The following is a 13979-nucleotide window of genomic DNA, read 5'->3' on the forward strand; positions in this document are numbered from 1 at the left end:
AATTTGCTCAGTTTCATCTGGAACCCATGGAACTTAAATGAAATAATTTCCACTAATCACATCTTCTCCCAGGTCTTGACAGCACAAAAGGAGGCCTCTATGAAGTTACTGCTACTTACAGGGAATACCAATACCATTATTACCACACTCAGCAAACCAGAAAACACTTTGAAGCTTACAACTTTTAAAAAAAACAAACAAATGAACAAAAAAAACAAAAAAAACCCCCAACCCTGCCCAAAACAACAAAAAAACAAACCAAAAACAACAACAAAAAACCCAAACAAACAAAAAACCCCCAAACAAACAAAACAACCCACAAAAAATCCCCACCAAAAAAACACCAAAAGAAAAACTATTACTCCAAAATCAAGAGGTCATGCTTAGCACATGATTCTCCACATGACCACAATTTGCTGATCACATTATAAAGAAGAAAGGAGCTCCAGGAGGAAGTACAGTAAGTCTGGCTTTCCACCTCGAGAACAGTATGCTACCTGGTCCAGACTAAGATGCTGCAAATGGCATGGCTTGGATACAGGAAATTGGTGAACTGGGCTAGCAAATCCAAAGCTACCTAGCTGTGAATGGTGGTAGGGCCTTGAGTGTGGTTAGTGGAAACTATTTCACTGTGGTTGCACATGCAACTGACTAAATCTGCCCTAGGAAGAAGAAAAAACAGAACAGTTATTTCAACAGAAAATCCAGTATGTCAGGAAAATATCAGCTCTTCTACAGAGAAAGGTAAGCCAGAAGACACTGGGAATATTCACTGTAACAAGGAACATTAAATCATACCTTAAGGCACTGAGAACACCTTCACACTATTAAGGAATGCTCATATTTAGGTTCCTGTTAGGGTTTTCTCCTACGTTACCCGGCTTTGACAGAAGTAACGTGACATTACTGAGAACAGGTCCCATTTCTGATAAGGTTCTTGCCTACCTAAAGGTCTGTAATTCCATGGGTTAAAGGGCTGTCTCAAAATAAAAGAGTTAGAATCTCATTTCTCTTGACCTACCCTAGAAAAATGCAAAAGGTGAGCCAAAATAGATGACATTGTTTGTAGATTTTTTATTTATTTTTTTCTAAACTAAAAAAAACAAAACAAAACAAAAAAAACCAAACCAAAACAAAACAAACAAGCAAAAAAACTTAAACTCACACTTATTAGTGGTATTTCACACTAACAAAATAAAATATTGACAACTAAAAGCACAGAAGGTAGGGGGGAAAAAAATGCAGGTTCAACCTTGTCTAGCAAGTGCAAAAAATTACTCAATAAAACAAACTGGAGGAAACCCTAGAGCCAACCAAACTAAAATATATCTCTTCAAAGCAGCATTGATTGTGGATCAAAGGGAAAGGCCATCAAAACTTCCTAAGCCACAATGCTTCTGCTTTTCTGAAAAAGAATTAACTCAGAACAAATATGAAAATAATAGCAGGTCTCTGTTAAGCCAACAACAAAGAAATCCTTAATACCATAAAACAAAGTTATGTCAAATTTTCTGTTTTTAAAGATACATGAAGCTCCTTTAGCACAATGCCTTTAAATGTTATCTATAGTAACAAAATCAAAGACTTAACATAAAAGTCAAAGGGATTATCATCAATGGTCTAGCTATGGCTAGACTTTCTACTTTTCTGTTTCATTTGTGGTCTTCAAATATAAAGATGCAATACAAAAATACTTCCATACCACAACATGATCTGTTTTAACTACACTATCTCAGCATACCAGATGAAGTAACAATCAGCTTTTGGACAGCCAGCCACATTAAACAGTAGCATGCAAGCTAACAATTCCAATGGTTGGTTTTCATGTTTTTTTCCAGCATCAGTTTCCCTAACTAATTAGCATAATTTTCTTGAAGTTTACAAGAGGAAGCAAACAGCTCTTAGTTGAGAGCTGGATCCTGTCAGGAGACTACTGCAAGAAACACATGAATCAAGATATGAATATTACTCACCCAATATGCACATGTCACCTGAACGGCAAGGACTTGCCACAGAACTGTAAAGCATGTAAGTCTTCAGTAACACAAGAAAATCTTTCTTTCAGAACAAAATTTGGAGAAGCGCAATCAAAAATACTAGAGAGGCAATCCAGCACACAAATAACCAAACCAGGACTACTGTTCTCATTCTTGGGATTTTCTTCTGCTTTACTGTCATCCTGTGGCAGGGACTTAACTACACTTCAAAATACCACTTACGGGAAAGGGCAACAATAAGGGCAAGATATTAATTAAAAAAAATATCCTCTTAAAGTATCCATAAACTATCAACCTTCATAGGCAGATAGTCTATGCTTCTGAGCTCTGCATTCCCAAAGTGACCAGTATCCACTCATTCTGTTCAGGCCTTTGGTTTAAAGTTCTACAAATAACATCAGATAATGTCTAGAAGTCAAATGATAAAAGTTGGATCACTGCAGCCTACTTAAAATTGTCATCAATTCTTATGCAGCAGAGTACCCTTGGGCATGTTTTATTCTGAGTATTTTTAATTTCAATAGTTTTTATGCAGAATTTTATGACATTAAATTTTTAAGAGGCAGAATTCACTATTTCAGGACTTCCAGCAATAGCTTGAGAGTCCTTTCAAAGTTAAACAGATAGAAGACTTTTCATCTGAAAGGAATCACTACAAATTGTTTTAACTACTCAAGTGTTTAACCTTTCTATACAATTTTAATGAGCTCCATGTATGATCAGAAAACAACAATACAGCTACATCAAATGAGGATCAACTAAGAGACAAAGGAAAGACAGGATGTTTCTCCTGCTTCCTTGAAAGGTTTTCTTTTGTTCTCATTCTTTTAAGTGTTCTATATTATTCTATCAGACACAAAAAGCAGAAAACTGGCATGGGGATAATGCCCAGGTCATACATAAGCACTGCTGCAGTCTGCTGCAAAGCACAAAGTGACTTGCCATATCGGGTCTACATCAAAGACATGCCCTTTGGCAGGTTGTAAAGACAAGTTGCGATTTTGTCCATAAAAATGTGTGTTCTACAAAATGGGCTCTGTAACATGAACTGTTAGTGGTATGCCACCATTCCATTGATCCTGCACATGCGTTCATTTCTCAGGAATGCTTGTAAGCTAGGCTATGCCTTGCCCTAAGATAAGCAGACTTGCATGAGTAAGAAAGCAGTGTGTCACAGACAGAAGGATTTGACTCTCTTCCAGGAGAAGAAAGGAGACTTCTCCCATAAAATGCAACTTCTGATAGAGGGCATGCCAGTGACTCCTGCTTTATTGCCTGTATCACATACATGGTATTTACAGTAAGAGATTAATGTTATGGGAGACCTTTCCTGCTTATGCTTTAAAAATTAAGAGAACAGCTTGAAAAAACACTGCATTGCGGGAGGTTTTCAAAGACCCCTTAATCAAATACTGAAAATGAGTAAATACAACACTGACAGTTAGTCTGGAGCCTCAGCATTTACACATTACAATGTGTTTTAAGACTGCCATGTAATTTATTTTTCTGCACTACTTCTGCTTTTTTCATTGTGAATATGGGAAACAGAGAGCTGTGAAACAATTCCAGGCTCAAGTCCAGTTTTTGTGCTCCTTTTTATCCATAACTATTATATGGTACATTATGAGTTTCTATATAGGTTGAATACAGAGACATGACCATATCAATTTCTGTCATAATTACTGAGAGGGAAGCAGTAACAGAGAACGAATGAGGCAAAAGTGTAGCCACAGAAGGAAGATGATTTTATGACTGTGAAACAGAACTACTAGAGAGACACTGTTGGTATTATAACTACCTCTCCCACAGATTTCCTGAACAGCTTCGAGTGAGGTACTTAATCTTTCCATGTCTCAACTCCACATGGGTAAAGCAGAGGTCAAAATACTTAACCTCATAGGCATGTTGCAAGTATAGAAACATTTGCATTTGGGAAGCTACTGGGTGCTGCTAATAATAGCTGTGTACATACAATTGAAACATAAAATAAAAATCTACTTCAGCACTGTTTGAAAGGTGTACGAAAAATGAAGTATGGCACCTCACAACAAACAAAGAAAACATAATTAAAATTCTGCAGCTCTAGTGAGTGAACTTGTAATAGTTGGGAAACTGGCATGCAAGTACATAGTATAAAATGTACATTGTAATATATGGACATGAACAACAGAGTGATAAAGCAATGCCAACAATGTTATCTGTATCATTTCATACTTTTTAGCACTTCACTTTGAAAGCCTAACATTGTTGCAGTGTAAGGGCTTTTATAGAAAATATACAATGTAAATATCCATAGAGTTGCTCTAAGCATTAATTTACCCTCTTTTTCCTAAAAATAATTCAGCAGTACACAATTTTACAACATATTGATCTAGGTAAGTCATGAGTCGGTTTTTGTGAGTAGGTATCAATCACTTCATTGTTTACTTGTCTGTGGAAAGAAATTGATTTAATCAAACCTTGCAGTAATACATTATTGATATAGCCCAAGAAAACAAAAATAATGAACCATCAAGGTCCTAACATAAAACACTGTAAGGAGTAGCAATTTCAGCTTCAACCTTTTACTGTGATTTGCAAACATATGTGACTACACACAAGTAGCAAAGACCAGTGCAAGACTGTAGATGGTCTGAGCAGCAGTACGCCATTCATGTAACAGACTTGGGACAAGCTCTGCAGAACTTGGCAACCACAGGAGGCTGGACAAAATCACACTGTGGACCTTGTGTATCTCCACCACTTACATACAGCAGTGTATCTTATGTGCTACTTGATTTTAGCAAATCATCACTCTTCTGGGGGGAAATGTGAAGCAATAGGACATCGCGAAAGTAAGACTCTTAGCCCTTCTCCACAGCAGTGGCTCAGCCTTTGTTCTCGAGGCTTTAAACTTTTCCATGTATTAGACCACAAGGGAGCAGCGATTTTACTCAATACATAATAAATTCCTTTATGCACGTTTATCAAACAAAATACAGCTTACAATGGTAACTGTAGCAGCAGTTTGAAAGAGTAAAGTTAGGACAGCAATTTGATTTATTTTATACACTTTTGAAAGCATGTTCATCAGCTTAGAGCATGGAGAAACAAGTACTGTAGCAACATCTGCTGCCAAAACTACTTTGGCAAAGGTGAGTGAGTATTTTACTGCAGTAAAACTTCTGTTACAATCACAAGAAATAAGAGAAAACAGTAGCGATACCATATCAGAGCAACTTCAGTAGTGCTGCATTATTACAAAATGTTGAGGGATGTATAACGAGCCACATCAGAATTTAGCAGTGCCTGAGCCTACAAAAGTACCTCGATACAGCTTACAGAGACATCTATAGGTAGTGTCTGTCTAATACCTTATAGTTATTTACGTAGGAGAGAGAGGCTGAACTTCCTATCGAGGAATCCATATAATGAGGTGAAAACATTTTTACAAGGAAAGTGCTTCACAAATACACTAAACAAACAATAGTAGTAAGATAGCATTACCCACTACCAGAAACAGATGCAACACTAGTAACGGCATGTTACTTAAACAATTCAGTCTGTATCAGAGATGAATAAAAGATAAAGTTCATGTAGATACAAAAAAAGCAACGTAGCCAGCAGCCTATCCTTCCAGCTTTGTCATCTTTCTACGCACTCGGCTGGAGCTGAACCAGACCCAACTTTGCAGAAGACACGCATACGGACGTGTACAACCATACGTGCTGTACCGTGCGTAACTATTTGTTGTAAAATTCCTCGAATAGAGAGAACCCAGACATACTCCGAAACGGGAAAACAACATAAACAACATACTCTGTTACACTTAGCGAACAGTAATACAGAATCATGAGAACAGATACAGTAGGGTAAGGGAGACAGTTTCTTAATGAAGTGGGAATGGACCGAGTCTCCAGAAGCAGCTTACATTGCCCTGGACATCGCCCGGCTCCGCGATGGAAGTAGAGAGAGTGAAGCGAAACCCCATGTCAGAGTTGCCTAACGCCCCTCACTCCTGTCCTGCCCCCGCTAGAAGGACGGAAAGGCAGATCCCGGCTATTTCACTTTTCTCTAGATTAAAAGGAGGGATTCCACGGGATATCTGATGCACGAACTTCGCAGACATAGACACGATCCCTGGGTATTTACACACACGCACATGCAGAAAGAAGAAAAGAATAGAGGCATTTCCTCACGCACACACCGCGGAAGGGACGTAGGTATTTCTCCTCTCCAGGCAGGCGGGGACGGACGGGCGGCAGAGCGGCGGGCTGCCCGGACCGCCAGCGCGGCTCAGCCGGGCACACGCACCCGCACCCTCCCGACGCTCCCGCACGGACACTCCCGCGCTCCTTCCCGCTCCCTTGCACACACGCCCCGGCTCTCTCTCCCTCGCACTCGGAGTCTCTCGCACACTCCGTCCCCCAGACTCGCTCACACGCTCTCGCTCGCTCTCTGTCTCTCCCCCTCCCATCCCGCCCCACAGTGGCCCCGACCGCAGGCAACAAAGCGGCGGGCGGGCAGCGCGCCGGGCTGGCGGCGGCGGGACGCGCTCACCCCGCACACACACACACACAATGCTGCCGCTGCCACCGCGGCACCTACCAGGCGGGCAGCCTCGGCCCAGGTGCGGTCCTTCTTCTTCCTCTTGTCTTTCATGTTTGCATCTCATTGAGGTGGTTCGGGGGGGGGGAGCGGGGGGAGGGCGGACCGGGAGCGGGGGGGGGGCCCGGAGGGGTTCCGCACGGACAATGATACGGTGACACCGAGCTCTGGAGCCCCCGGGGCGGGAGGGGCGGGGGCGGAGGAGGAGGAGGAGAAGGAGGAGGAGGGTGGGGGCAGAGGCTCCCCGCGGCGGCGGCACAGCTGTGACAGCTTGAGGGATGCTCCGCCGCGCTCACAACAATGCGCTGTGACGTCACGCGGGGGAACCGCGCCCGCGCCCAACATCCCCGCGGCGGCGGCGGCGGCGGCAGCGGCTGCGCCCCCCGCCCCAGAGCGCGCCCTCCCCGCAAGCCTCGCGAGAGCGGGGCCGCGGGCCGGGGGCGGCGGCGAGGGGAGCGGGATGGCGGGCCGCAGCCGCCGCACTACAACTCCCGTGGTGCTCCGCGGCGGCTCCCCGGGGACGCGGCGCTGGGGGCGCTGCCGGGGCGGGGGCGGCGGTCGGAGGTGGCAGCGAGGGCGGCCCTCTCGGCCTCTTCTCCTCCCTCTCCGCCTTCTGCCCGCTTCCGCGCCGCGCCGCGTTTAGTAAAACCAGCCCAGCGTCCCGCCCGGCCCTCCCCGGGAGTGCGAGCTGCTCGCTGGCTCTTACTTACGGCTGGGGCAGTCCCCCGCCCCGGCGGTGCCCGCCCGTGCCCTCCTCGCTTCGGCAGGAGCCGCCGCGGGAATGCCGAACCAAAGCCAGCCCCGGGCGGGCCGGTGCCAGCGCACAGAGACCCCGCGTTAGCGCTTCAGCTCCTTTTCTTGTCGGAACAGGAAAGAACATCTTGTTCCAGTGTGTAAACAAAGGGACTTGATGTGCTGCGCTCGTAAAACCGCCGAAGGAGGTTTTCTTTAATTGGATGACCCAGGATTAAGATACCCACGAAATGCGGAGCGAAGGGACTTGGCACACCTTCCTGAGTCGCAGGATATTGTTATGCGGGGTTTTTTTTTTCACTCTTGTTTCCTCCCTTCGCCCAGATATTAAACTGCGTTAGGAATATTATCGAAATACGTTAGGTATTTTTTGTTTGGATTGAATCGAGTTAGAAATTACTCAGGGTTTTCTGTATCCATCTATTCAGTGCTCCGTATCCTTTGTCCTTTCAGCAACACCCGTGTTAACGCCTTGCCTTATTCCTTTGGTAATAATTAACCTTATTTCTCCATAAATACACAGTTTGGGGGGGGGGGGGGGTGGGGGAAGAATCACGCCCAACTACCACAATGCTTAGCCTGTTTTATCAAGAAAAGGAGCCGGACAACCCTGAGGATCTTCAGCCACTGGAGGAAACAGAAGAACCTGATAGCATCCCCCAAACACTCTAAATGGGTGCTCACATAGTCTGGTGTTTTGGCTCTTCCTTCTCATATTTTAGTGGGAAATGATGCATGGAAGATAGCACCTTTCCAGGTTTCATGATTCACTCCCACTTGTATTAAAATATTAAAAATATAAGCAAAACAAAATTCTATTAAAACAGCTGCTTCTAAATTTAGTTTTGGTTCCAGTCTATGTAGCATTAAGCAGAGGATTTGAGTATGCCTAAGAAATGTTATTGAGAAAAATGTTGTTGCAACTGCAATGTTTCAGGTTTGACAGTGCGATTGTGCAAAAATTTTTTACAATGAGCCAGTTGTGGAAACATATTCCTTTGTTATTTACTGAATGCTGTCTTCGTCACCTTATTAACATTTAGAAAGAAAATGTTTTCTGGTTTTGACTTAATTTTACCTTTTTATGTCTCTGTCCTACTTCAGGTATTTTTTTACTTTTACATTTCCTCACCTTTAGTGATTTTGTATTCCAAATCATGCTGGTTTTATTCACATCTCATCCTCCATGCTAAAAGCCTAAGTAATTGAATACTTCATTACAACTGCCTTTGAAATACCTTCATTGTTTTCAGTATTGAAAATACAGCAACATAAAAAATGTAGGGGCATTTATCAATCATTGCCATCATAATTGGCTGTTGGAAGACAGAAACAAATATTCTGCGTTAGTTCCCACCTTTTCATAGGTAGCTTCTTCACATACATAACATGAACTTCTGTTACAAAGGTGTCTGTTGTTGCAGTGGTGGTGTTGGACAGAAAAGGACATTTGTAGGGAAAAGAAGTTCAGTGAGCCCCTAAAACTAATCTGACTTTGTGGATTTTTTGGTTGGTTTGGTTGGTTTCTAATGTTGTCTGCTGCAGTCAGGATTAGGCTTTCTTTTAGTATTTCTGTGGATCCCTGGAATAATCTTTGTCATTCTACATCCTTTCTATAACAAGGTGAAGAAACAAGACCAGTGTCATGCTGTCATTTATTTGCATCATTCCTACACAATCCAGATGCTCTTAAGTCATAGTACGGTTTGGATTGGAATGGACCTTAAAGATCATCTAACTCCAACCACTCGGCCATGAGCAGGGACATCTCCCACTAAACCAGGTTGCTCAATGCCCCATCCAACCTGGCCTTGAAAATTCCTTCCGTTCTTCACGAGAAAATGGTTGGGAATGCTTAGTGGCACTGCCTTTGCTGGAGAAAGAAAACCTGTTATGCTGTTTACTGTATTGGAGGACGCACTGGAGAGTGTCCACCAGAGCAGAGAGCTGGGGGGGTACTCTCTCTGTTTCATTATGGGGAAAAAAAAAATAGAAAAAAAAATAGATTTTTTTGAGCAATAAATGTTTTAGCTGAATCCAATAAAGTTTGCCAGCATACACAGAAGCCAAGTGCCTCAACAGAACAGTACACTTCTGCTTTAAGGGAGTTAAAAATCATGTGTAAGTCTAGAAGCACAGCAGAAAAAGGTCAAGTTCATCTTACGGAAGAAAGTATTTGCTATTGATTATAGATACTATTTACTGCATAAATTGGACCTGACACTAGAGGAGATCATAACTGTTGCTTCTCTAACTGAACTTGCAATAGGAAAATTGAGAAATGGGGGACTGCCTTCAAACTGCAACCATTGGAACTATGGCTAAAAGCTCGGCATATAAAACATGTGTATGTGTGTATGTGTGTATGTGTGTGTGTGTGTGTGTGTGTATAAATAGTTACAGCATATTGTAAACCAGATTGGATAACCTGCAAATACTGCAGAAAATGTTACCTTAAAATACATAATGAATTTTTACCTAAGCAATATTTATGTGATATTATGGTACCAGATGTTATTGTTTTTACCGTGGATGGAATCAGTTGTTTATTATGGATATATTGTGTCCAGTTACTTTTTCTTGCACCTGTAGAATGGTCAAATGATGCTAAAATAACATTGGAGGCTGATTTCTGAGCTTCAGTACTCAATGAATGCATTTACATGAACTGCTTTAGAAGTTTTAGGCTTGTCATTATCTAATAAGCCACCTGAAGTACATTATTCTTGTTTCCTGCACAGAAAAATTACATTTGATGTCTACTTCCAATTTTTATTCTTGTGTACAGTAATACTCCTGTTAAGCAGAAATCTGTGACCTCCACTTCTTATTGAACTGTTTATATACATAAAAATATGCATTGCTTCAATACAATGAAACACTGTTTCAATACAAATTCCACTTTCAGCTCTTACAAAAGAACTAGTATCAGCTGGTACATGAAAATGCCATATGTGTGCAGAATGATTTATTCACAGCATGACAATTTAATCTAATGTGCCACTTTTACAATGGAAATTATATTCTCTACAATTGAACAAGAGATGCTGAGTTACAAGATGATAAAAAAATAAAAAAAAAAAAAAAATCCCAGAAGATACTAATGGAGTCACTGTATTTCATAAATTAGTGTTAGCACAGTGGTTACAAACAGCAAACCAGAAAATTTGGGGTTTTGTGGGCGGGGGGAAACCAAAGCTGTTGGGATTGACAGTTGACGGTTAACCATTTACTGATACTGGTGTCATAGTTGTAGAGTGTGTTTCATACTATTTATTTAAAGAAAGCCTATTGCCAATTATCCAGACAGTTTGAGCTTCACAGCATTTACTACACTTAATGGAACTTTTCTCTTTTAATCATACACCATAGGGACCTGAATCAACATCCCGAGCTTTTCAAATATGTTACCAAGTCATAATAACAAGCTCAGAATCTAATACTATCAGGATGATGTTACTGTATTTGCAAAGTCTCCTGAAGGTGACGGAAAAAAAACCCAGATCCTATAGGCTATACTTGATACGGGAGGGTGAAAGTTAACTCATATGCACAGAGTATTCTTTTATTGAGCATGCCATCTCTTCTTTGAGATTAGTAGAGGTCATACAATAGAATATGTAGAAGAGATCACTCTTCCCCCCTCCCCCCAAAAATAAAAAAGTCACAACCATATTTTTCAGTTCTCAAATCAAGGTGTAAATTATTTAGGTACGCCTTAATTATGTACATTTATTCCTAACTGTGCAATATGGGCTGAACTATTAATAACAGTGCACAGTAAAATCTTAAGTTTACCTGAAACCTATCTCACCATAGCAAATTTTCAAATAATGAAAGCTTTGACTGTAAATACTGAAGATTTATTCTCTTGGCTTTAGAGTTCCCCACAATTCTTGTTACTTTTGTCTCAGACCAGGGATGGCCAAGTACTATAAATGTAGGGTTATTTCCTTTTCTCCCTCCTATAGCTCTCTAGCAGACAGATAAACACTCAGGTCTTTCTTATGGTACTACAGCTGATCTAATAAATGTGATTGCAGCTAAGCTGTGATCCACTTTGTCCTCCCAACGTGTGAGAAGTGATACACCCAGCATAGAGAGCTTCCCAAGCAGTCACCTTCCAAACTACCTCCAGGCAGCACTTCCCTTGGCCATGCTGGCCATCATTTCTTGTACTACAGATATGGAACCACCCTTTCCCAAATCCATAGGGACAATTTCTGTGAGAAGAATGTTGTCTTTGAACAATGGACAGTTTACAAGATATCATAAAAATGTTGGAAAGAAAACATTTCTTTGTACATACACAGCAGAAGAGTAGAGAACCTGCCACTGAGGCATTGCACTCCAACTGCATATAGATCACACCTCCTGGCAGTTCTGTAAACCTCAGAGGAGCAGGAAATATCTGCAGATGGCTCACAAGATTACTTTCATTTTTATATGACACAGTTTAGTCAAATCAAAACCAGAGCAGCTGATAGTTTATCTCATCTGCTTTTTTTTAGACGCTTATCTAGTTGATTATATGGAAGTTGCCGCATGGATTATAAATATGCAATTATAAGAGAAAAAAATTTAAAACTGTTTACTTGTAGTGTCTGATTTAACAGAAATTACATATCTTCCTATCAAGAAAGAGATTCCAGAATTCCAAATATATGGATGCTATTCTAATATCATGAATGAACTTCACCCACAAGATGGACACGTGATGAAATGTCGCTATAACTTATATAGAATTTCAAAGAATTTTGAAGGTGTCTGGGAGGAGTTACAGGCAAAATTTATACAACATACTCATGGTAAGCCTCAAGTTGTCGCAACAAACCAATGATTGCAGGACAAGTACTGGTATCCAGAACCTGATATGAAGGATTGAAGCTTAATAATAAAACTACTTACCAAAATTATGACAAGTGACTCATGCAGTACCCTTAAACCTTCCCCTTGCAATTTTTTTTCTGTGAATGACTGATATCATAGTCAATTTTGGCAATCACTTTTTTTTTTTTTTTCAATTATTCCAGCTATGTAGCTATCTTTCTGTAATAGACAACCATAAAATGACCCAACAGAGAATTTACATTGTGTGAAATCTGCTGCTACACTTGCTATCTGATCTGTTTTCACCCAAATTGAAAGATATAAGAATTAGTACCATTGAACTTCTTACAATGGATTTCTTCCCCCCCCCGCCCCCCGGGAATATATATAAAATGTCATCGTCAGGTTATGGTAAAGCTGATAAGGAACTAGAATTTTAAAAGACAATTCACAGATGACCTGAAAAAAATGCAAAAAACAAACAAACAAACAAACAACAACAAAAAACCCCCCAAAAAACACCCCAAAACCAAACAAAACCGCACCCCAAAACCAAAAAACAAACCAAAACAAAAAACCCTAAAACCAACTAACCAAACAAAACCCCCACAAACATAACAAATGAAAACAAATAACCTCCCCCCACCAAAAAAAAACCCAAAAAACCCCACAAACTTTTAAGACCTTTTCAATGGACTAATGGCAGATGTAAGGCGTAACATGCCATGCATGTGATCAATGTGATCACATAAATAACTTCCTAAACTAAGCCTGGAGACCTACACACTTTGAACTAAATGTTGCTGTGTTGAGATTCAGATACAAAACACACACTCCAACGTCATGAAAACTAATAAAGATCATGGTTGTACTACAGATATGCAATTCAAATTTGTCTTTGTAAGTTCAAAAGCCTGGAATCCTGTGAAAAGGGAATTCAGAATTTAAGTTGTCTCTCGAGCTTGTTGGAGGAAAAGGACTACATACATATAAGCTATCTTTGGGATAAGTACACACCTGCTTGCACCTGCATGCCAAAGGCAACTTGGAAATATTTTGAATAGTTTGTGCATAATGGATTGCTTTCCCTTACCTTCTCTGCATTGCAAGATAAATGAACAACACAGTCTGCTCAGCCTTCTGCTGCTTGCAGGTATCTACCTACATGCATCTGCAACTTTTAGACAATAACAGAAATAGGAGAGAAATAAAATATTAGTTTATTAACACCACAGACTTCTTAAGAAGGAGAATGGGGATGATGCAATGCTGGCAGAGGACATTTCTCAGGTGCACTGATCTGAAAAAGCAACTTCAATCTGGGGAATTCTTTTTTTGTGTTTAGTTGAGGCTCTTGCTGGAGAAGTGGTGGTGGGTTTTCTATTTTGCTGCTCATTTATGGCTGTGAAAGCAACCATCAGCTACACCACATATCATATGATGCTTCAGCACAGATTGATAACCAAATCTGGTCTAGATGTATTATATTATATTTCTCTGTTTGAGCTGTGCCAGTTCTGCAGGAAGAACATTTTCTCTCCTGAAGTTAGCAGACAAATCTGTGAATGCTTGGAACAAAGAAAGACATTGTGGTGCTGGAGTGTGTCCAGGGGAGGGCAACCAAATTCATGAAGTATCTGGAGACTAAGTCCTTTGAATAGTGGCTGAGAGAGCTGAGGATGTTTAACCTGGAGAAAAGGAGGCTTGGGGAGACCTTATCACGCTCTACACCCACCTGAAAGGAGACTGTAGTAAGGTGGGGATTGGTCTCTTCTCCCAGTCAACTAGTGACAAGACAAGTGGACATGGTCT

The 13979-nt window shown here is 41.1% G+C and overlaps 1 protein-coding gene across 1 annotated transcript in view; it reads right to left on the reverse strand.

Moving 5' to 3' along the window:
• ASXL3 (ASXL transcriptional regulator 3) overlaps positions 1 to 7464 on the reverse strand; it is a 130809-nt gene extending 123345 nt beyond the window's left edge. Inside the window, exon 1 of the mRNA XM_040080988.1 lies at positions 7295 to 7464. Within this exon, the coding sequence (XP_039936922.1) occupies positions 7295 to 7464 (170 nt within the window). The remainder of the gene's footprint in view (positions 1 to 7294) is intronic.
• Between the last annotated feature and the right edge of the window lie 6515 nt (positions 7465 to 13979).

The sequence above is a fragment of the Hirundo rustica genome, chromosome 1 (genome assembly GCF_015227805.2).
Source record: "Hirundo rustica isolate bHirRus1 chromosome 1, bHirRus1.pri.v3, whole genome shotgun sequence".
Classification (NCBI taxonomy): Eukaryota; Metazoa; Chordata; class Aves; order Passeriformes; family Hirundinidae; genus Hirundo; species Hirundo rustica.